Source organism: Cimex lectularius, unplaced genomic scaffold (genome assembly GCF_000648675.2).
Source record: "Cimex lectularius strain Harlan isolate CLEC.00 unplaced genomic scaffold, Clec_2.1 scaffold252, whole genome shotgun sequence".
Lineage (NCBI taxonomy): Eukaryota > Metazoa > Arthropoda > Insecta > Hemiptera > Cimicidae > Cimex > Cimex lectularius.
Window position 1 is genome coordinate 499,865 of NW_019392777.1, and position 25,191 is coordinate 525,055.

The window sequence follows — 25,191 nt, forward strand, 5'->3', positions numbered from 1 at the left end:
ATTATTTTATTTTTATTGTTTTTGCATGAACTGTACTGAGTATTTTGTTTAAAAAAATAAATAAATAAATTGTATTAGGAGGAAATATTTTTGATAAGGACCACACCAAGAATGGGCCCAATAGGGTTTGTATAAGGAGAATAAAACAAGAGCTCATAGCAAAGAATGGACTTATGGTTTGTACCAAGAAGTGCCAAAATAAAAACGGTAAAGTTTGTATTAGTGACTTAAATAACTCATCACTAAAAAACCAAGAATACATTTTTGTATCAGGATCATAAACACCATAAGACATCATCATGAAGAATGAATCGAAGGTTTGAATCAGGAGCATGAACTGACGCAATGAGCTTTTTGATAAAAAATATATATTTTGTTTCAGGAGGAAATAAGAGGACAACTAATGGTTTGTATCATCAGTATAAAATAAGAGATCATCACATAGAATGAACTTTTCAGTTAGTATCAGGAGCATAATTGCCATTACAGCTCATTGTGAATAATGAATCGAGGTTTGGTTTCAGGAGCATAAAAACATCGTAATAGCTAATCTCCAATGAAATTTAAGTATCAGGAGCATTGATGACTGGCCCATACTGCAGTCTGGTATATAAAGACAAGCAAACCAATACCGTTAATTGGTTAATATGCAGTAATTTCATGAGCAGCCAGGAATATTATGATAATTGTTTTCTACACGCTAAACTCTTCCACCTCGCTATCACCAGACTATGTAGTTCTCATTAAAACATAAATCACTACCTGACATTTCGTTCTGTTAGATGAAATTGACTTCAATCCTGATTTGGACATGTACTACGCCTTGGGCAGCAGCAATGTACATTACTTGGCTGCTGAAGGGAGTGCTCTACCCAACACGGTCCAGGAGCGTAATATTGATGAGCTCTTCGAGAAGAATGACGCTGAGGATGTATCAGGAGTATAAAATGGAGCTCGTCATAAAGAATGAGCCGAGAACTTTTCAATAATAATGATATCAGGAGCGTAAAATAAGAGGTCAGACATGAAGATCTCATCACTAAGAATGACGAATCGCTATAAAATAAAGTTTTTATCAGGAGGAATTACAATCGACAAGAGCTGATCATGAAGAATGACACCAGCAATTGTATCAGGAGCATAACATGTAACTCATTGCTAAGAATGTACCAATGGTTCGTATCAGGAGCATGAACTGTCACAAAGAACTTTTCAATAATAATGATATCAATTATATTACAAGAGCTCAGAGCTAAGAATGAAAATTACAGTTTGTATCAAGAGCTTGAATTATCTGTCTTGAGAGTTGTTTTTAAAAAATGAAAATAAAGCCTGTACTGAGACTAAATACATGGACAGGCCAAAAATTCCACCCACTTGTATTATAACTTGATATTTATTAGTTGAAGTTTTTTAACTTTTAATAATTGAATCTTTGTCTAAAAAACAAAAAAAAAAGTAAATTGTTAAAGAAAATGAAGAAAAAAGACAGATAAAATAAATTTTAGTTCTGTTTTAGATTTTTTAATTAACATTTCAACATCGCATATTTACTCTGCTTGGCTTAATTACACCTCGAAGACGCCTCGGCATACTTTCTACCAGTCTGGAAATGTCTCTTTGCCAGAGGTTAGTTCATTCTTCATGAAGAGTACTTTCAAGATCATGGAGTGTATCAGGAAGCGATGGACCTGCACTTATTCGTTTTTTCAGTAATACCATAATATTCTAAGGGGTTCTGGAGAACGGGCTGGCCGGGCTAAGACCCTGATGTATGCTGTTGAAGGTTTGTACTATGCGAGCGGCGTGTGCATTATCATGCATCAGAATAGGATTGTCGCTGATTTCATCAAGGATAGGCGATACATGATGTTCCAAAATTTCATCATAGCAAGTGGCCGTCAAAGACCCTCCACGAACAACAACCAAAATTCCCGCCCACACTGTCACTATGTTGTAAAGATCAGCTCTGGGGAAAATTACAGGTTTTGTACCTTTCATTTCACCTTCTCCACATTCTTTCACGCCCATTTGGAGATCGTACAGCCGAAATCAACACTCATCTATAAAAAGCACAGCAGTCCAATCGTCAAAAGACTGATGGCTGTGTTCTCTAGAAATTGTGTGCAGTGCAATTCTGTGTTCAGGTAAATTCTGGTCCTCTTAAAAAAAAGCCATCAGTCCACACTGATTTAATCTTCTTTGAGCAGTGCGTTCAGAAATTGTACTCCTTGAACTTCCTGAAGCTGATGAATCCCTTTAACAGAAAGGTGCCAGTTTCGCAAAATTCTCAAAGTCAAAAAACGGTGTGGTTCTGTTACCCCATAGGGCGTGCAGAACCAGGCCTTCTACGGTAGCACTCAGTTTCTCGTCTTAACGGAGTCTCGCAGAGTTTCGTTGGGAACTCTGACGGTAATAACGTATACCTGATGGAACGTCCGTCATCAATAAGTGCCAAACCACGTGCAACACCTCAGCACTAAGTGGTATTTTTAAGTTTAAAAATTGAAATTAAGAAAAAAGATGAAAACTAAAACAGTTTTTTGCTTCAGAATTCAAATGAGACTGAATAAACAATTTAAATTCCGTTGTTGAAAAATGCTTTATCTTTGTTTTGGATTAAGGACTTAGTGTGTTTACCTCTAATTGATATTCCCTATTTAAAACAGTGTACATTTACTAAAAACAATGAATCAAATTAAGGGAAGAATTTTCTTTTATCAAGAAAAGAAAAAAAAAATCAGGTGGAATATTTTGCCTGCCAGTGTATAATTTAAAACAACTCATCACGAACAATGTGTATCTGGAGCTCATTGTGAAGAATAAATCGAGGGTTTGTTTCGGGAGTATGAGCTATGACAAATACCTTATTTTTTAATGTAAATGAATTTTGTATCATGAGGAAATATAATTGATAACAGCTCATTATCAAGAATGTACTAAGGGTTAGTATCAGGAGCATGAACTGTAATGAAGAACTTTTCTTTAGTAATGATATCAGGAGCGTAAAATAGGTCAGTCATGAAGAGCTCATCACTAATAATGAAAACTATGGTTTGTATTAAGAACAGGAACTATCTATTTCAAATAGTTTTTCTTCTTAAAGATGGAAATAAAGTTTCTATCAGCAGGAAATGTAATTAATAAGAGCTCATCGCGAAGTATGACATTAGGGATTGTACGACGAGCATAACATGCATCCATATCATCACCAAGAATGTACAAAGGTTCGTATCAGGAGCATGAACTGTCGCAAAGAACTTTTCAATAATAATGATTGATACCAGGAGTGTAAAATAAAATGTCAGTCATGAAGAGCTCATCGCTAAGAACGAAGAATCTAAAAAATAAAGTTTCAATCGACGAGAGCTCATCATACATCAGATTGTATCAGGAGCATAAAACGATAACTAGCGACCAAATTTTTTTAACAATATTTTTATTAAATTCTTTTACATTTAAACTAAACACAATCCACATAACCTGTACACAATGTATGTATATATAATTACATATGTAGCATGTCTGTTTGTTTTTTTTTTTAATAATTTTTTTTGTAAAATAAAGATAAAATATTTTTTGTTAATACACTTTTTACAATTCGCTTGCGTCTGTATAATAATAACAGGTAGGTTAAATTGTAATAATATAATACATCAAAGTTTTAATTTTTTTACACACATTTATTTTCTAATATATAAGCTTTGTTTTTAATTTAGGGGGCTCGGTCGTTTTTGCTTTGTTATTGAGAACACAAGGCCTGATGAATTTATTATTATTTTTAAGTACACTGTAATTTCATTTTTTTTTTACTTGATCCTTTATGCTTTATTTATTATATATATTTTTTTAATCGAGCTATGGTCCCTGCGCGATTGAAGGCACTACATATATAAAACAAAGACCGAAAAAAATTATAACAACGATAAAACGCAAAAATTACACAAGCAAGATGTACAAAACAAAAGAAAAAAAAAATATTTACAAAAATGTTTCCCTCTCCCACATCCCAAAATATTAAATCTGGGGAGATTATTTAATTTAATTTTTAAAATTTCGCTTTAACTTTACACAATAAATTATTTATACTATAAATATTTTAATTTCTACAATTGTTTTTCATTTTTATTTATATTTTTTATTATATATATATGTATATATTATATATATATGTATGTATATATATTTTTTTTTGGCAGCTGTCGACCCTCGTTGTTCAACAAATTTTAACAAAATACGGATTTTTTGTCATTTTTCACTTTTTTTGGTTTAATCTAGGTAGACAAAGACCGCTTAAAAAATACAGTTTTGGCCCAGGGAAAGAATAAATAATAAAAAATCGAGGCACTAAGCGAAAAAATAATAAAAAAATTATTGCACGACATTGAAGTTTTTTTTAGTCCTCTTTCTGGGCCGTCGGCTCTTGGCGTTCGATCATTTGACGTCCCGCCTGTGATGAAGACCATTGACCTCCGCCGTCACATAGTAGTCCGACTGTTTGCTGAACGATGAGGACGAGTTGGATTTCGACGAGCCGTTGGACGCTTGGCCGTTCTCCTGGAACTTACCGTTCGCCGATAAAGCTTGCTGTAAAAAGACCAACAAAAAGCCAGTAAGTAACGGGAGTCTTGAAAAGTTCAGCTTTGACCGACCTTTCGCTTAATGCTGGAGTAAGACTGTTTGTAGAACTCCTTAAAAAGGAAGAAGAACATGACTGCGTGCATGCCGATCCACCAGACGAAAGCTTTCGGATAGTTGCAGTCTATGAAGAGGAGCTGGAAAGCATGGACCATAATGGCAACAAACTGAGCCTGGAGGAAAATTTCAGTCAAAAGAAGATAAAGGACCACAGATCTTTTAAATTTTATATACCATCTGGAGAGTCGTGAGGTACTTCTTCCACCAAAGGTACTTCTGGACGGACGGGCCGAAAGCGGCCAAGAGGTAGTACGTGTACATCACGATGTGAACGAAAGTGTTGAGAAGGCCAAAAAAGGTGCTGTGGCCACCTGGGAAGAATATACAATTTATTCCAATTAGCACGATTGCGATCCGAGAACAATCTAGGTTCTCATCGTTGTGTCACGGTGTCATATTTATGCTCGTTCCCATGGAAGTATTGTTATTTTTTTCTTCTTCAATTAACACATAGCGCATTGGTGCTAAGAGATGCTTAATCGGAATAAACACCTAAATTGGGTGTCTAGGTCACAGGAGCTATAGGAGGTAGCAGGGGGCCGGGAGAGTACAGGACGGGCTAAGGCTCGTTTTGTTCGGCTTGTATCAGGAGAGTAGGATGTCACAGGAGGAATAGGTGGACTGGCTTGGCCAAATAATAAACTTTGGTAAACAAGAGCTCGTTTTATTTGTATTTGGATGTTATGTCGCTGATGCAGAACTCTTTTCTCTCACAAACTTTCATGGCACGTATTTAAAGTCTTTGAAGACGAAGGTGCTCAAAATTTTATTTCGTACGTATTTTTTGTATTGGTTTTTATTAGGAGGAAGAAGAGATCCTGCATATACGCATGGTGGTTGACCAAGACCCGAGGGTTTATATGCCTGGTAGACTCGTACCTAGGTCCGGGACTTGGTCGGCTCACGTGTCCTGCTTAAATCTCTTGGACTATTTTAACCTAAATTATAAACCCCAAGATTTTGGACTATTTGTTCTCGGGGAGTGATTTGGTGATGTCCGCTCCTTCAAAGATTTCAAACCTGGACCTAGCATACCTATCACGCTCTGCGAGGTAGTGCCTTGCCGTTTCTTCTTTTGTTTCGCAAAAACGGCAAAAGTGATCTGGTAGAATACCCATTACGGAGAGGTGTCTTCTCAGTGGGCAGTGGCCCGTCAGAATACCTATCAGCCTCCTCATTCCCTTCCTTGAGATAGAGAATAGCCAATTCGATTCTGCTGGTTTGATCGCCTTAACAAACTCTCGATTGCCTGTGTCCGGGGAATAAATTCCACTCCTTAAGGAATTGTTTCATGTCCCAGTTATTAATACTCTCTTTCACTGTGCTCATAGAGTGAAGTAATACCGGTTGTGGCCGGACAAACGCAGTAATAGAACCTTCTTTGGCCAGGCTATCCGCCTTTTCATTATCATGGTGTCCTTTATTTGCTATTTTTATATGTGGTATTTAAATAAGAGTCACCTTGTTCTCAAACCTGGAAGAGATCCTATTGATAAGATCTACGGTTTCTTCCACCAGTCTTGAGGTTGACAAATCTGTTTGTAATGACCTAAGACTAGCCTGACTGTCAGAAAAAATCTAATTTCCTTTCCCTTAATTTTATTTTCCCTAAGTGTTCTATAACACACATTGATGGCCCAGATTTCCGCCTGAAAAACGGAGGTGTTATTGCCAAGAGGGGAGGAGATGCTGATTCCTAATTTAAGTATCTATATTCCTGCATCACTCCCTGTTTGATAAGTGAACCATAAGTGTAGCAGTCTATGTTGAGATGGTCATCACCCAAACTATAATTATATTCACAAGGGGTGACTACCTGAAAGTACATTTTCCCCGAAGGGGTTGTAATCTTTTTATCACTAACGCCGTTAACCTTACTCAATAGTTGTGAGATTTTCGAGTGACCTAGCTTCCTGTTCTTATGATTCCAGCTGCCTTCGCTAATTAATCTGTAGCAGCTGATTAGTGCTCTGACCTTAACCTCAATGTAGAGGTGTGGTATTGGTCCAGAGATCCTGTATGGTACAATTTTGTAATACGAGGTTGCATTAAAAATTGTTCTTTTAACAATGTTAGATGCGCGCAGGTGCAGATCTTAAGCCAAATAATCAACCTACAATTGAGCAATTCTCAACATTTTAGGATATCTTGGTATCTGTAGCTCATTGGAGAAAGAGGTAATATTCGACAATATTCACACCATTTTTCATCTTTGTATCAGGTGTTCAGAAGTGTATAACAGAAGGAGCTTAGGACTGTGCGATGTCTTATCCTTATTCCAATGGATCATTGTATCAGGAGCAGTAACTTCATCTTTGTATTAGGAGCTTTTATCTATCGAATCCCCGTGTTGGAGAAAGTCCAATAATGTGCTTAAGGTAAGAGGTCAATTGAGTGAAGACTCACCTGGCGTAAATTTGACGCCAAACCAGACGCTCATCGGCATGCAGCCATGGTGTATGACGTGCAGGGTAGAGATGTGCTCGTTCTTCTTTCTCAGGACGAAAAATATCTAAAAAAATAATATTTCTTCAAATTAAATAATTATTCTTTTTTAAAAAGTAAGTCGAGATGAGAACTTACAGTGTCCATGAACTCCGTGAATTTGGAGAAGTAGTACCACCAGCAGACGTTGACCATCTTATTATGGGAAAAGTGTAGAAAGGGGAAAGGAGAAAAAAATTCTGATTAGTACAAAAATGTTGCCTGGGGGCAGAAAGGTCATGCAGTAGCTCATTTGAAAAAAATTATACATATATTTTAATTTTGAAAAGGGTTCAAAACGGCGAGGAAGTTTTTCATGACGCCCGAGGTTTTGCAATTAAGACATTAAAAAAATAGATGAAAAAATCTGACAGATTCTATGTATGGTGAGAAGGAAAGAAAAAAAAACGCTAAACTAAAAAATATAGTCGTTGAAGTACAACTAGATAATAAATAGAGAAAATGAAAAAGTTCCAATCATAAAAAGCTACAGATGTATAAAAATTGAAAGTACGATTTGTATCAGGAGCTACTGAAAGAAGTAGCTTGAATCGGAAGAGAATCAGTGTTTGAAATGTTTGTATCAGGAGCTTGAATAGGGAGATCCTCAGAGTTCAAGGCACATTAATTTGAGGAGCTTGAATCGGGAGATTCTCCCAGTTCAAGGCACTTTAGTATCAGGAGCTTGAATAGGGAGGTCCTCAGAGTTCAAGGCACATTAATTTGAGGAGCTTGAATCGGGAGATTCTCCCAGTTCAAGGCACTTTAGTATCAGGAGCTTTAATAGGGAGATCCTCAGAGTTCAAGGCACATTAATTTGAGGAGCTTGAATCGGGAGATTCTCCCAGTTCAAGGCACTTTAGTATCAGGAGCTTGAATAGGGAGATCCTCAGAGTTCAAGGCACATTAATTTGAGGAGCTTGAATCGGGAGATTCTCCAATTTCAAGGCACTTTAGTAACAGGGGCTTCAATAGGGAGATCGTCAGCATTTGACATGTTTGCATCAGGAGCTTGAAATGGGAGCTTCTCCGAAATCAAGGCCCTTAAGTATCAGGAGCTTAACTGAATTGTATATTTGGACATTTTTGTAATCGGGAGATACTCACTGCTTGACATGTTTGTATTAGGAGCTTGAATCGGGAGATCCTCAGCGTTTGTCATGTTTGCATCAGGAGCTTGAATTGAGAGATTCTCCGAATAAAAGGCCCTTAAGTATTAGGAGCTTAAGGATAGAGCTCAATTGAGTTGTATATCAGAACATTTTTAAAACAAAAGGAGCTTCGACTTTGTATCATGAGTTACTGAAAGAAGGAGCTTGAAAATTGGGAGATGCTCCGAGTTCAAGGCCCTTAAGTATTAGGAGCTTTAGGAATGAGCTCAATTGAGTTGTATATTAGGAAATTTTTATAACAGAAGGAGCTTCGATCTTGTATCTGGAGCTTGAATTGGGAGATCCTCAGCATTTGACATGTTGGTATCAAGAGCTTGGAATCGGGAGATTCTCCCAGTTCAAGGCACTTCAGTATCAGAAGCATGAATTGGGAGATCCTCAGCATTTGACAAGTTGATATCACGAGCTTGAATCGGGAGATTCTCCCAGTTCAAGGCACTTTAGTGTCAGGAGATTAAGGAAAGAGCTCAATTGAGTTGTTCATTTGGACAGTTTTGTAATCGGTAGATACTCACTGTTTGAAATGTTTGTTTCAAGAGCTTGAATCGGGAGATCCTCAGCGTTTGACATGTTTACATCAGGAGCTTGAATTGAGAGATTCTCCGAATTCAAGGCCCTTAAGTATTAGGAGCTTAAGGAAAGAGCTCAATTGAGTTGTACATTAGAACATTTTTAAAACAAAAGGAGCTTCGACCTTGTATCACGAGCTTGGATCGGGAGATCCTCAGCATTTGACATGTTTGCATCAGGAGCTTGAATTGGGAGATTCTCCGAGTTCAAGGCCCTTTAGTATCAAGTGATTAAGGAATGAGCTCAATTGAGTTGTATATTACGATATTTTTATTACGGAAGGAACTTCGACATTGTATCAGGAGCTTGAATTGTGAGATTATTCGCTTTCCAATAACGAAGTAAAAGACGTATTTCCATCAGGAGCTTCTACTGCGACATCTTCAGAGTTTAAGGCATTTAAATATCAGGAGCTTAAGCAGGAAATCAATTGAGGCCGTTCCCAGTATTTCAGGAAATTTTTGTAACAAGAGTTTCAACAGCAGTTATTTTGTAGTTCAGTTATTTCACTATACATTTTTTTCATCTTGAACTATGCGACTGCGACGCCCTTTGTTTAAGATAATTAAGCGTAATTAGTTATCGATCCTAGAGATCAATTGAGGGATTCACCCTTTGAAATTCTTATATCAGGAGCTTAAGCAGACTTGTTTCCGTTCTATCAAGAGCTTTTGGTTGAAGGCGCATCTGCTATGCATTTATGTGTTTTTCAGGAGATCTTTACATCAGGAAGGAACTTAAAAACGTATGTCATTAACATGTTTGTATCTGGAGTGTTTGACGGAAGAAACTTCGACTACCAGATTATCTGTATGATTATATGTATTTCATGAGATATTTGTATCAGGAACTTTTGAGCATTTCAGTGGATCTTTGTATCAGGAACATTTGACAGAAGGAATTTCGACTACCATCTGTATTTCAGGAGATATTTGTATCAGGAACTTTTGAGCATTTCAGTGGTTCTTTGTATCAGGAGTATTTGACAGAAGCAACTTCTCCTACCAGATTATCTTTATTTCAGAACATATTTGTATCAGAAGCGATTGCGCATTTCAGGGGATCTTTGTATTAGGAGCTTCGATTTGCATTTCACCCCATATTCTTCAGGTGATTCAATTGTTCGATTTTCAATCGATTGATTGGAACAGATTCTCATGCGCTCATGGCAGAAAGGCAATCGGGATACATTCAGAATTTTTCACTTTATCCATTGAGAGATGGATTACCTCTAGTGGACAACAACCGTCGATGTAATTTAACTACAAGAAGGGGGCCAGTTTTGACTCCTGATATGACGTATTGTAAAAAACGTTATATCAGGCTTCGTTTTTTTTTTTTGTAAATTAATTTTTTTTTGTGTTTAATCAACTTACCCTTATGGTAAACCTATTCGATGAGTAGTCTACAGGCTGGCACCTCAGCGAGTAATGTCCCGTCAGCCATCCGCTCATGCCGAGCTGCAAAAATTAAGCTCTGCCAATTTTTTCAATTTTTTGTTTTACTTAAAAAATTGGTTTTTGGTTGCATGGTGAGAGAGAAATAGAGACAGACAGTCTGGTTTGAAAATGAAGAATTTACAGGCCGGCCCTTGCGTGCTTCTTTATGCGATTTTTAGATTTTTTTTTGGGGGGGGGGATGCCTAAGAACTTTTTAAACTTTAAAGAGGGCTTTTTTTAAGGGTTGGAGTTGGTACTTACCGTTGTATTAAATATTCGATTAAACTGATGAGATGATGGGATAGTCGCAAGGGTAGAAGAGGACCGGTTCGATTCGGCGGGTTTTTTGGGTCCGTTCGATTTCGCTTCGGACCCCTGGGTTATTCGATGAAAGAAGCAGAGGACACGGCGACGGTTGTTTTAGTCGTGTTAAAAGTGTCTTAGAAGAAACAGACAGTGTTAAACACTACAAATACGGACACTGGTTAAAAAACACACTGGTGAGACACTACAACAAAAAAACAAGAGATTTTTTTGCAGATTTTGTACGTGGCTGTGCGATATTAGAACGAAAGTCAGGGACAAAAAAAAGACATTCACTAAGGCATGCAAGAGATGATTTTTTTGTCTTCATTGGGGTTTTTCTAAGTCAACTTCCTCTTCGTTTTCGGACCTCTTTCTTCGTGTTTTTTTTCTTTTTTTTAAGACTTACTCTTATGGTCGTCGGAGAGTCGCTGTAGTCGACGGGTTGGCACCTGAAAGAATACTCTCGGAGCCATCCTCCCATGAGGCACTGAAAATACGGGAGAATAGAACACAAAAAACAACAAGAAAGACACGAGAGACGTGTGGAGAGAGACAAAAAAAGAAGAAGAAGACCGTCGGGGGACTTCTGTTTTACAAAGGCGGACATGTTAAGTTCGACACAAATCATGCTGTTAATCGAGTATTGTTAAGTTTCTAAAATTTGTTCATTGTCACATGACTCACCTCGTAGAAAAGCCAGGCGCTGAAGACCACCTGGAAAAGGTTGTAGAATATCAGGACGTTCTTCAGCTGTAGTGGCTTCCTGTTCTCCATTATCTTGGGTCCGAGGACTTTCACGACGTAGACGTACGTGAGGCAGATGACGAGGGTCGGGAACGGCGAGGACATGAGCGGCCAGTTGCGCGTCCTCGGGTCTGAAACAAGGCGAAATGTAACGGACCGGTATTATAGAGAAACGTCGGTGCTGAAGAGAAAAAAAAGACGAGCCAAGGCCTGCCGGACGTAAAGGGCGGGAATACGAAAGTCGAGTGTTAACCTAAATTCAAACATGAGACAAAAAAGGTTCTTTAACGGCGAGGACGGACGGACAATTTTGGGAAAGTGCCAAACTTTGAAGGACGTTGAGCGAGGGAGTGTGGACTGTGTAAGCGTGATAGTTGATCGAAAGAGTGATGCCTGTGATGCAACCAATGATGGATAGAAATAGGAAGCGTGTGAGTAATTAGAGGGAGTATGTAAGTGTGAGTGATTGAGGTTGTAGCAGCGTGAGAGTGGGTGATGATGGAAAGCATGCGAGTGATTAGGGGGAGTATGCAAGTGCTTTAGTGTGAGTGACGATTGAGATTGTGTAAGCGTAAGAGTGAGTGCTTATGAAAAGGGTGAGTGTGATGAGAGATCGTGATTGATGACGTAAATTTTGTGAGTGATTCGAGGGTGTATGTAAGAGTGAGAATATAAGTGATTGAGGTTGTGAAAGAGTGAGAGTGATGAGAGAGCTCGTTGACTGATCGTGACTGATGACGTAAAGCTTGTCAGTGATTAGAGGGAGCATGTAAGAGTGAGAGTATAACAGAGTGAGTATGTTGGGAGAGACAGTTATTAGATCGTGAGTGATGATGGAAAGCGTGTGAGTGTGATAAATACCCTCGTGATGAGGGAGATTATGAGTGATTTTTTGGAAAGTGTGAGTGTGAGTGATTATGAAAAAATGAGCGTGATTACAGAGTTCGTTCACAGATTGTGAGTGACTATGGAAAGCATCTGAATGATTGATGTATGTAAGTGTGAGTGATGATTGAGATTGTTTAACCGTGAGTGTTAACGGAAAGAGTGAGCGAGATTAGAGCGATCGTTGACAGATGGTGAGTGATGATGTAAGGCTTGTGAGTGAGTGTAGGGAGTATGTAAGCGTGAGAGTGAGTGATTATGGGAAGAGTGAGCGTGATGAGAGAGATCGTTGACAGATCGTGAGTGATGATGGAATGTAATGATTAGAGGGAAAATGTAATCGTGAATGACGATTGACGTTGTGTTAGTGTGGTAGTGAGTGATGATGGAAATCATCTAAGTGATTAGTGGGAGTGTGAGTTATGACTGAGGTTGTGTAAGCATGAGAGTGAGTGATAATGGGAAGAGTGTGCGTAATGAGAGAGATCGTTGACAGATCGAGAGTGATGGAATGTACATGAGTGATTAGAGGGATAATGTAATCGTGAGTGACGATTGACGTTGTATTAGTGTGGTAGTGGGTGATGATGGAAATCATCTAAGTGATTAGTGGGAGTGTGAGTTATGACTGAGGTTGTGTAAGCATGCCAATGAGTGATAATGGGAAGAGTGAGCGTAATGAGAGAGATCGTTGAAAGATCGTGATTATGACGTAAACCGTCCGATTGATTTTGAACGACGAAGGTGAGCGGCGACAAGCCGCAATAGAACTTGCATCCTTGAACACGCCCGTTCTTTTTTTTTGTTTTTGTCTTCAGTACAAAAACAAAAATTATTTAATATACGAGGATTCTTGAAAACAGGCCTTATGACGTCAATCCTGGCATATTGGACTATTAGTCTGATCTGTGTAATTTAGGAAAAGAAAAAAGAAGAAGAAAAAGACAACTCAAAAACGAGTTTCTGCTTGAACCGGTGAAGAATCCAGTTCCATTGAGGGATTCCCGTTGACGTAGTTTAAGACTATTTACCCCATCCGATTATTGACTTGTTTTATTTATTGGCCGGCCTTATTTCTTTTTTTTAACTTCTACCTTTTACTTTATTTATAAATAAAAAGCTCACCTCCGTTTTTGTCGAATATCTCGTGGAACCTGTCTATGTACTTCATGACGAGCGCCATGTCGCGTCTTTCTTCAGATCTTCTTCGCCTCTTCTTTCAACCGACCTTTCCTGGACAAAAAAAAATAAAATAATAAACTCATCTGTTGCGAAACATCGGTAAGAAAAAAAGGATCGACGAGTACGACGAAGGTAGAAAGTGAAGAATCGAAAGCTGGCCCGATTATTGATTCAGTCCCCGTGCCTCCGTTATGTAAAACGCGCCCGAGGATCGTTTGTTCTCGTTGCATTTTCGCTTTTTGATTCGATTGGAAACGCCACGGCGAGACGGGGCGGACCCTCGACCCTCCGCCCCAACTGGCACACGGCCGTCGGCTTTGATTTTTTTTCTTAAATTAATACGATCTCGATCCTTATTTTGGACACGGGCCTATCAAGGTTTTGGAGAATGAAGAAATGAGAACAAAAAGGCCTCGAATAATAATTTAAAATTTAAAACGTATCTCAATCTCACACTCGCTGCACTGGATATATCGCTTCTGGACGGTCCTTCCGTCATCACTCACGATCTGCCAACGATCTCTATCACGCTCGTTTTTTCCATTATCTATTATTATTATTATTATTATTAATCACTCACATACATTCCATCATCACTCACTCTCTTCAGTGTTCACGATCTATCAACTATTTCTCTAATAACACTCACCCTTTCCATAATCACTCACAACGTCAATCATCACTCACATACATTCCATCATCAACGATCTCTCGAATCACACTCACTCTTCCTAAAATCACTCACTCTCATGCTTACACAACCTCAATCATCATTCACACTTATATACTCCCTCTAATCACTCACATACGAACATCTGTAGTTGGCAAGTTCATTTTTCGACTCTCCTCTCCAAGATAGCATCGGGAAGATTGCTTATTACAGGTTCAAACATCTACACACCTGTCTCTCTACAAGGAATTAAAAGTTTCACCCATGTTTGATTTCCAGAAGTGTAATTTTGACGGTCTTTCCTTGCGTGAACTAAGATGGGCATTTAAGCTGAGATGTGAGTTTTACATCTAAATTTGGAATAGGGGTAACTTGGGTATATGCTCCCTATGCAATTCTCGTTCCGTCGAGACTGTGCTTCACTTTTTGGCAGAGTGCTCGATTTTGGGTGAGATTTGGTTCTTACACCTTAGTTGTTTTATTCTACAAATAAGTGAGCTATTGCGGTTCTTGACTGGCTCAAATTCCAGATGCTTGATTCGGTATGCTAAACATTCTTGGAGCAGATACGAATTGATTCAAGAATTTAATTTTTAAGTTTTATTCTTTCATTGTTATTAAGCCATCAAAATTTTGGGTATAGACTTTATTTTTAATACTAGTTCGCTTGTTTATTTATTTTATTTTTATTTTCCGTTTTTTAGGTATACTTTGTATTTTAATTTATTTTTTGTATATTTGTTTTCTCTTTTTTCTTTTCTTCTCTCTCTCTCTCTCTCTCTTCTCTAAACTGCATATATATTTGTAAACCAATGACCACTGGTAGACGGATCGGACGATCCATGCCCATAATGCTTTTGTTCTTTAATATAACGAAAAGTTTTAATTTTGTTTTACTGAAGCAATTATTATTATTATTAATCACTCATATACATTCCATCATCACTCACTCTCTTCAGTGTTCACGATCTGTAAACTATTTCTCTAATAACACTCACCCTTTCCATAATCACTCACAACGTCAATCATCACTCACATACATTCCATCATTAACGATCTCTCACTGTAATCACTCATAACTTTATTTCATCAATCACGATTTCTTTCAATACACTTTTATTATTCTTTCCTAATCACTCACACTTAGATGCTTTCTATCATCACCACTTCTCACGCTTACACAACCTCAATCATCACTCACTGTTATGTACTCCCTCTAACCACACACGCTTTACGTCATCGATCACTCTCGCGCTTACACAACTTCAGTCACTCACACACTCGGACTTACATACTCCCTCTAATCATTCACATTCTCACACTTACATACTCACTGTAATCATTTATAAACATTACTTCATCAATCACGATTTCTCTCATCACACCGCTTTCCTAATCACTCACACTCACAATTATCCAACCTCAATTATCACTCACACTTACATTATCCCTCTAATCACTCACGCTTTACATCATCATTCACGGGCGTCAACGTTCTCTCGAATCACACTCACTCTTCCTTCAATCATCACTCACACTTATATACTCCCTCTAACCCCTCACACGCTTTACGTCATCAATCACTCTCACGCTTACACAGCCACAATCACTCACACTCTCGGACTTACATATTCCCTCTAATCACTCACATTCTCACACTTACATACTCACTGTAATCACTCATAACTTTATTTCATCAATCACGATTTCTTTCATCACACCATTTTCCTAATCACTCACACTCACGCATACCTAACGTCAATTATCACTCACAATCTCACACTTACATTATCCCTCTAAACACTCACACTCACGCTTGTACAACCTCAATCATAATTCACACCATATTTACATCACTCACACGCTTTACATCATCAACGATCTCTCTCATCACGCTCACTCTTCCCATAATCACTCACACTCACGCTTCCACAATCTCAATCATAATTCGCACTCTCATATTTACAACACTCACACGCTTTACATCATCAACGGCAATCTTTCAATAAACTTTGACCCTTTTTCATCATACTCACCCTCTTCATCATCATCACTCACTCTCAAGCTTATCCAACCTCAATCATCGCTGACCCTCTTACTAATCAGTCAGACGCTATCAATCATCACTGACTCACTTTCATCACACTCACTCTTTTACCAACACTCATTCTAACGCTTCCACGATCTCCTTTATCACTGAAACTGTAAGTTTACATGGTCCCTCCAATTAATCCAGGCTATCCATCATCAAACACAATCTCACACAGACGCTTCACACACTCATCTAACTCACCTCCATCATCAAGCACACACTTTTTCCGTCGGAAGACACACTCTCACTCGTATTTCGCAATCTATCACCGACACTCTTGCACAAATTTTTGTCAAACTCTTTATCTCCTTATTATTCGCAATTTTCAAACTCTCACAGCCTTTCTTTCGCACACTCTTTCATCCATCTCTTGACCGTCCACCTTTTTTTAAGGTTGTTACTCCGCTCCCAGGCATGAAAAGTTTTGATTTTTTTTTTTATCAAGTCAGAAAGTCAGTTTTGTAACTTCGCCCGTGAAATTGGTTCAAGTTCACCTCCCCCACCAACCGCGGACCACCCGGACAGGTATGCTAAAAATTTTTAATTGCTGTGTTTTTTTTGTGTGTTTTTTTAATTTGGGGATTTTACCTTTCGTCCTTAATCCGTATCGAAGGGCGCGTCCCAGTTTCTCTCCGGTCCAAATGTGTTACAGATCGAAATCCAATCGCCGAACAATGTCACACGAGGGAGAGAGAGTGAAAGTGGTTGAGAAGGGTGAAGAAACGGCATCATCGCATGTTTTGTTGTCAACAGGTGGATAAAACTAGACTATTCTAAACGTTTAAAAGGACAAAAAAAGAGCGATAACAAGCGGACCCAATATTGAAATACCTGTACAATGGACGATCCCATTGCCAATTTTCATCTGATTTTCTCCAATTATATATTTTTTTTTTTAAATATTTTATTTTCCCAACTTACCGAATACGGTGAGAACGGTTGAAAAAAGGTCGAGAAGGACATAATTGTATGATATCTTATCACCGGCTCCTCCCCTTCACACTTCAGACTCGTTTGGTTTTCTACGATTCCATTTACTTTCGACAAAATGAAATAATTCGGTTAATTTTTTTTTCTTTCTAAGGCGAAGCGAAACCTAGCGGACCCAAAGAGCGCTATGGGAGACTCGTGGTCACGCCTTCACAAGTCATCCATCATCAATCTCACACTAGTACAATTTTATTCATCACCGACACTCACACTTTTACACTTTCTGCCTTCATCATTTGCACTCTCACACGCTTCCACTTCGTTGACACTCGCAACATCATTCTAACAGTTTAACACACCCATCATCAATCACCATCTCTCACTAGCACCGTTTTATTCATCACCGACCCTCACACTTTTACACTCTCTCCTTTATCACTCATACGATTTCCATCATTGATCACAATCTCCATCATCGACACTCAAACTTTTACACCCTCTCCTTCATCACTCACACGCTTTCCATCATCAAACTCAATCTCCATCGATCACACGCATTCTATCATCAATCACAATCTCCTCCATCACCCACTCGCTTTCTATTATCAATCACAATCTCTCTATCATCATCGACACTCAAACTTTTACACTCTGTCCTTCATCACTCACTCACTTTCCATCATCGACACTCAAACTTTTACACTCTCTCCTTCATCACTCACACTTTCAACCTTACACCCTTCCTCCAATGCCTCACACTCTTTTCATCATCAATCACTATCTCACGCGTACAAAGTTTTAATCAACATCGACACTCCCTTACAGCCGCATACTATTGCATACTCTCCCCGCTCGCAATTTTCAGCATCACTCATACTCACGCTACCTCTAATCTTTTCACAATCTCCTTCATCTACTCATATTCTCACGAAATTCTGTGTTAATTTTATTCATTCGTCACACTTATGTAACGACGGCATCTATCCAACCGTGGAAAAGATCTGACTTGGACGGATCGTTTTCGTATTATAGACTACAGAATGCTCCGTCTCATCTACACACTTTTACATTTGGAAAAAAAATAAGCGGATGTACTCACTTCACTTTCTTGCCCAGAGTTAATCGCGTCTCGAAAGGCAGCCTAGGATGAAGTGACAAACATTTTAAACGGTCGTTAGTCTGTTTGTCACCCCCTCTCCGAATGGGAAATTATGGGAAATTGTTGTTGTTGTGACAAAACGCCCCCGGGAGGAATCCCAGGTATGCCCGTTTTCCCCCCCATTTCCCATCGGGATCGAAAATACCATTTTTTTTTTCTCGGAACAGTCATTTTATGACAGGTGGACGGTGATTAGACCTACGGTACTGACCCAGAGTTGAAAACCGGGCCCGCTTCCGGGCCGTGTCGACCTTCGCGATCGTGCCAGTGGGCCAGTTGCGTCACCGCTTTCTCTCCGACGTCTCGTCTCCTGGTAATGACCTTATCATTACGTAAAAAAAAACAATAAATAAATTAAACGAGAACAATTTGATAACACACAATATGGGAAAAGCGCAAGCATCTGGTGAAAAAGTCGCAGGATTTTTTTTTTACATTTTACCACGCGATTTTTACTTTCTTCCCACTAGCCGTGTTGCTCAATGGAATCTTAATTGACCTACTATTTTACGGCCTTTTGTGAACGTTTGGCAACGTCTCGCCTCTCAGGAGACAGGATCGGGGAAGAGCGAGAATAGGCGGACCCAGAAACGATCCGGGGGATTTTCCGACGCGCCCAAGGTCGTCGGATCGTGACTCTAGCCCCCCTCCAAAGATTGGAAATTCCTTAATTTAAGCTCCGTGAGCTTTCCGATGGCTGTATAGGAACGCAAGCGCGCGATGACACGTATGGAATGCCGACCAAGGACAAGTGCAAAGCGATTTAATAATACAAATCTCGAACCGGGCAGAACAAAACGAAAGGTATTTTGATGCCTGTGGATGATGTCGTGATGCCATCATCGTTTTTTCTCAAAGGGTGTTTTAGTTTTGTACTCCTTTACGACTACCCGTCTTTGAACCATCTGGGCAGATTGATCTTCAAGGTGTTTTTTTAATCCATATGTTCCGAATGAATCATATGGAGGAAGGAAATAATTTTTAAAAGTTTGGCTTTTTTTATTGATAGTGGGTTAGAAGAAGAGTATGTCGGATGTTATGGACTTCTTCCCTAGCCCGGAGTCGTCCTCGAGCCATCCGACGGCCATGGCCAGCTCCCAGGCCTTGGCGAAGACGCGTTCGATGAAGTCGTCCACGGCGATGACCATCTCCCCGGTGACGTTCGGGTTTAGTATCGTGTTCTCCTTGATCCTGTCGAATATGGCCTGGTTGTCTTGGTTCTCTCCGATGTCTACCATGTCGTCGAGTATTTCCAGGGCCGAGTCGTTAATGTCGATGTGCGTACCCATGGAGGGAAGCGTATTCTCGGTCTTGATGAACATGAACGTGCGGTCCCGAACGTGGTTGATGATGATGATAGTCTCGTCGATCGTGTTGCTCGCCACGCCGAAAAGGCCCGGTAAAATGGTCTCATTCTTGTGAAGACGGTCTTGGAAGAAGTTGAGGAGGAAGAATTCGTTGTAGTGAGGGGTGCCCTTCCTCTGCCTCTTCGACGCCTCCTCTTTCAATATCTTCCTCACCTTCTCCTCGACCTTGGCGTCGACTGCCTGGCGGATCTCCTCGATCTTCATCGCGATGGCTTCTTGCTCTGCGGTCGACTTTTCAGATTGACGGGCCACCATCTCGGCGATCGACGCTTTCACACCTTCCACCGACAATCAACACATGAACGATAAAACTATGATTTTAAATAAAACAAAAAACAAAACAGAAACTGTTTCTTTAGTAACAACAATATTTTGTAGAAAAGTAGCCGTGTGACAAAACGAGTTATGTTTCGGAGCGCCCTGAGATCCTTAGTTTATCCTGATTGAAGGACATCATTGATCAGTGGACATGAGCCCTTGTGATATTCTGAGGTCGTTGGTTGACTCCAAATGGAGGAAATTTTCCCATCCGTGTTATTCTGTTCTCGGGAGGTCGGATTTCCACGTTTCTTCAATGAACGATATTTAGAGGATGTTCTCAAGAGATCTTCAGCTAAGAATGAGGCGAAGATCCTCAGGAGCTCTATATTTTTCCAGCAAAAATTACAAGTAACCTTATGAGGAGCCATGAATTTTTTCAGGAGCTCATGATTCCATATTCTTCCATTAAAAAGTACAAGTATCCTTACCATGACCAAGAGTTTTTTCAGGAGCTCATGATTCCATAGGCTTCCATTAAAGATTACAAGAATCCTTATCAGGAGACTAATTTTTTTCTTTCGATAATCTTCGAACAAGGATTACAAGTATCCTTATCCGGAGCCTAGAATGTCCTCAGGAGCTCGCGTTTCGATACTCTTCCATTAAAGATTACAAGAATACTTATCAGGAGCTTAAAATATTTTTCAGGTGATCATGATTCTATATTCCAATAAAGATTACAAGTATCCTTCTCAGGAGCGTAAATTTTTCGTAAACTCATGATTCCATATTCATCCAATAAGTATTAGTATCCTTATCAGGAGCCTAAAACATTTTTCAGGAGCTCATGATTCTATATTCTTCCATTAAAGATTACAAGTATCCTTACCAGGACCAAGAATTTTTTCAGGTGATCATGATTCTATATTCCAATAAAGATTACAAGTATCCTTCTCAGGAGCGTAATTTTTTCGTAAACTCATGATTCCATATTCATCCAATAAGTATTACAAGTATCCTTATCAGGAGCCTAAAACATTTTTCAGGAGCTCATGATTGCATATTCTTCGAACAAGGATTACAAGTATCCTTATCAGGAGCCAAGAATTTTTTCAGGAGTTCTTGATTCCATATTCTTCCAATGGAATTACAAATAATCTTATCAGGAGCTTGACGATGAAGCATGAATCCTTACGTGGTGTCCTGAGTTGTCTGGAGTTCTACATCCTATCCACACCCTAAGTGTGAGATGATGAATCATGAGCCTGGAGTGTCCTCACTTTCTAGGGTTTCCATATTTTTCCACTAGGTATGAGACGAACGTCCTTATCAGAAATCTAGAATGTCTTCAATTGCTCGTGATTCCATATTCTCCCACTAAGGACGAGCAGTGTATCGTGTATGGCTCCTGTTAAAGATCTACACAGTCCTTGGGAGAGCACTTGGCTACATTCTAGGCTCCTCGTGATTTCTGTCATAGAAGAGTGTGGAAACTAACTCCTGAGAGCTGACTAAGAGCAAACCTTAGTGGAAGAAGTGGACGATCACTTGTTGACTTCATAAGCTCTTGATGATGATTCTCGTTGCCTTAGAGAAAGAAATAGAAATCCGAGAATCTGAGGACAGTGTTCCTTATAAGGATCCACATTGTCCTCGTTAGGAGAATATGAAAACTCGAGAACATTCTATGCTCCTGATAAGGATCGTTTGTCTCATCCTTATGGTGAGAATACGGTAACCCTAGCTCTTCAGTGTCTCCTGATAAGGATCCTTTGTCACATCTTTACGGTGCGAATACGGTAACCCGAGCTCCTGAGAAAAATTGGCCTACAGATAAGGATTCTAGTCGCTCTAGGTGGAAGAATGTGGAAAGGCGAGCTCGTTCCTTTCATTATTCGCTGACGAATAAAGATCCTCGTGATATCTTTCACAGAAGTATGTGGAAACGAGCTCCTGAAATTCTAGGCGTCCAGTACCGAAGTCTGGGAATCAATAAGCCAAGAATCGAGACTGTCGCGTGTACCAAGGCCGATCCTCGACATCGGCCTTCGCAGAATGTTGCACACAGAAAAAAAAACCGTGTAAAGCACTTAAGTAATTAAGAACAATCGCCTTCGAGTGTTTTTCCCATTTAGAGGAAATGGAAAAAGATATAAATAACAAAAAACCGAGGCAATACAAATTTGAAGCGTTTTTCTGATTTTTCGGCCAAGGGCTTGATAACACCATCCGTTGTAGGTTTTTAGTCTCTCGAGGAGCCGTGCTGTCTGGGACACAGCGAGACAGAGCGGACCGTCCTTTTTTTTAATAAATGGGACGTTTTGCAACCGCAAGTTTGTTGCTTAACAGGCGACAATTTGCAGAGTCGGGATTTTTTTCTTTTTCAAACCGAAGGATCAGTGTGCAAACAACAATGCAGTTGAGCAAGACTATAGTTGTTTTTTTTACAAAATCGACCTTTGAACCTCGCGCCCTCGATCATGATCAAATGATTCAAAGACAGCGGTCGTTTCCAGATATAAAAAAAAAAAATATTTCTTCGGGAAATTTTCTATTTACTCAACCGGCCGTAGGGAAAACAGGGATGACGAACCGGCGAGGAATTTTACGATAAGCCTATTTGCGATAAGTAAATAGTCGGAGTCCACCGCCGCGAGGGGTCCGCGACGTCTCGCCGTGTAATCGCCCCCCGAAACGCCTTTTCGCGACTTCCGTCGTAAAATGCTAATCGGCCTGGTGATGTTTGTGGAAATTAAAGCCGTCGTTTATGGACGGACAACCTTGGGATATTTTGCCCATAAAAAAAAAAAAATTAAAATAATTATAAAACGATAAAATTATCCATTCCCTCCTAGGAAGAAAATTATCTAAAGAAACCAAAGGGAAACAAACCTAATGAAGCTTTTCTCAACAAAGTTGTCCTGAGGAAATGAAGACTGAAGTTTGACAGAGAAAATTGGCCAATTAGTTATTTTCCCAAAATATCTGTTCATTGCTTAAGAAAACGACGAAATTATTAATTCTGCTATGAAAAAACATCAAAAACGGTCGTTAATTTGTTAATTTTCTTCAATTCACAAATCGTCGTTCGTTTTACTAAAGAAAATTAAAATGAAATTTTGAAATTCCGAATAAAATTAACAAGTTTAGTTTTTTTCCGGAAAAATTAACAAATGGAAATTTTTCCTAAAAAATTACTAAATTCGTTTTCTCAAAAAATAACTTTCTGGAAGAAGAAAAAATTGGAGTTTTCACGTTCTCGAATAAAATTAAAAAACGTAATTTTTTTAAGAAATTAACAAATCTGGTTTCTGATAAATGTTAAATAATGTTAGTTTCCATAAAGGGATGGTTAGGGATGGCTCCATAAAGAAAATTAACAAATTGAAGTTTTTCCCGAATAAAATAATAAATTTTAGTTTTCATACAAAATTAACAAAATGAAGTTTTCTCAAGAAAATTAAAAAATTGCCTTTTTTCCGGAAGAAGATTAACAAGTTGGAGTTTTTACGTTCCAGAATAAAATTAACTAGTTTAGGTTTTTTTTTAGAAAAATTAACAAATCTATTTTAAAAAAATTCTAATAAATCTTAAGGAATGTTTTTAAGGAAAATTAACAAATAAAATTTTTTCCTAAGCTACAACATTCGTTTTCTCAAACAAATTAACAATTTTTTTCTGGAAGAAGATTATTAAATTGGAGATTTTACGTACCCGAATAAAATTTTTAAAAAAATTATTAACAAATTAAAAAATGTAGATTTTTTTCAAAAAGAAAATTAACAAATTGAATTTTTTCCCGAAAAAATCACAAGTTGGTTTTCTCAACAAAATTTAGTCTTTTTTCCGGAAGAAAATGAACAAATCGGAGTTTTTACGTTCCCGAATAAAATTAACAAATGTATTTTTTTTTCCAAAAAGAAAATTAACAAATTGAAGTTTTTCTAAACAAATTAAATTTTTTCCCGAAAATATCACAAATTGAAGTTTTCTCAACAAAATTTACAAATTGTCTTTTTTCCGGAAGAAAATTAACAAATCGGAGTTTTTACGTTCCCGAATAAAATTAACAATTTTTTTAAAATTAACAAATCTAGTTTTTAATAAACCTTAAGTAATTTTTTTTTTTTTAAGAAGAAGATTGACAAATTGGATTTTTTACTTTCCCGAATAAAATAACAAATATAATTTTTCTTTTTCAAAAAAATTAACAAATCTAGTTTCTAATAGACCTTAAGTAATTTTAGTTTACCTAACGAATATTAAGAAAGGGAAGGTTTTCCTGAAAAATTAACAAATTGAAGTTTTCCCGAAAAAAAACATCAAATTGTAGTTTTCATAAAGAAAATTAACAACTTGAAATTTTTGCAAAATATAAACTTTTACAAATTGAAGTAACCCCCCCCCCCGCAAAGAGAGAGATCAATTAATAAATCGGAGTTTTCTTAATGAAAATGAATGTTGACATTTTTCTAAAGAAATTAACCTATCCTAACAAACCATCCAATTAAATCCATCTCTAGCCATCCCTAATTAACAAATAGTTTCTTATAAAAATGTACTAACCTGTTTTTAATTTAGAAAATTAATAAATTGAAGTTTTTTCTGGAATGCTAACACTTTATTTATTTATTCCCCCCCCCACAAACGGAAGTTTTTGCTAGCAAATTTACACAAATTTAAGTTTTTCCCCAAAAAATAAATTCGTAATTTTTTTTTTAATAGTGTTAATGCAAATTAACAAATCGTAGTTTTTATTAAGGACAACAAAACGAAGTTTTCCCGAGAAAATTAGCAAATAGTACTTGAGCTTATGCCTTCTTAAGTAAATTAAGAGAATAAATGTTTTTCTATCCCCTTTATTGAACGTGTTCAATTTTTGTCCACGAGCTCCAGCTGAAGGTTCGCCCAAAATGGATTTGGATAAATGCGGAAAACAAACAATTGGAATCGAAAAGAAAAACAAAGAAAACATTTTCCGCTTCTATTTCTCCTTGTGCCGAATCGTAATTTGTGTTGCACTCATTCCTTTTGTTGTTTGTCGCGGTGTGTTGTATTGCAGTAACGCGGGTACGAAAATAAAATTCTAAGGGGGGACAAATATTGGGTTGTCCGGAAAATAATGCAGGATTTTAAGTTTTCATTAAAAAAAATCTATATAAAATATTCTGTTTACGTTTACAGGATTACTCATTTGTATGNTATTTTGATTAAAGAACATTGCTTTAAAGT

The 25,191-nt window shown here is 38.1% G+C and overlaps 1 protein-coding gene across 8 annotated transcripts in view; it reads right to left on the minus strand.

The window, feature by feature from the left end:
* Positions 1-3,532: 3,532 nt before the first annotated feature.
* The window catches only part of LOC106673598 (elongation of very long chain fatty acids protein AAEL008004), a 42,777-nt gene continuing 21,118 nt past the window's right edge, over positions 3,533-25,191 (minus strand). For 4 of the 8 annotated variants that reach the window (XM_024227677.1, XM_024227675.1, XM_024227676.1 and 1 more), the window contains 8 exons: positions 13,424-13,531; positions 11,354-11,544; positions 10,301-10,384; positions 7,282-7,338; positions 7,105-7,210; positions 4,873-5,009; positions 4,653-4,811; positions 3,533-4,587 (listed from right to left, as the gene is read on the minus strand). In XM_024227677.1, the coding sequence (XP_024083445.1) occupies positions 4,435-4,587; positions 4,653-4,811; positions 4,873-5,009; positions 7,105-7,210; positions 7,282-7,338; positions 10,301-10,384; positions 11,354-11,544; positions 13,424-13,481 (945 nt within the window). In that variant the 5' untranslated portion in view covers positions 13,482-13,531 and the 3' untranslated portion in view covers positions 3,533-4,434. Of the gene's footprint in view, positions 4,588-4,652; positions 4,812-4,872; positions 5,010-7,104; positions 7,211-7,281; positions 7,339-10,300; positions 10,385-11,075; positions 11,157-11,353; positions 11,545-13,423; positions 13,532-18,271; positions 18,350-18,542; positions 18,641-25,191 lie in introns of those variants that run through there. The other 4 variants (XM_024227682.1, XM_024227683.1, XM_024227678.1 and 1 more) reach the window with 3 other exon arrangements.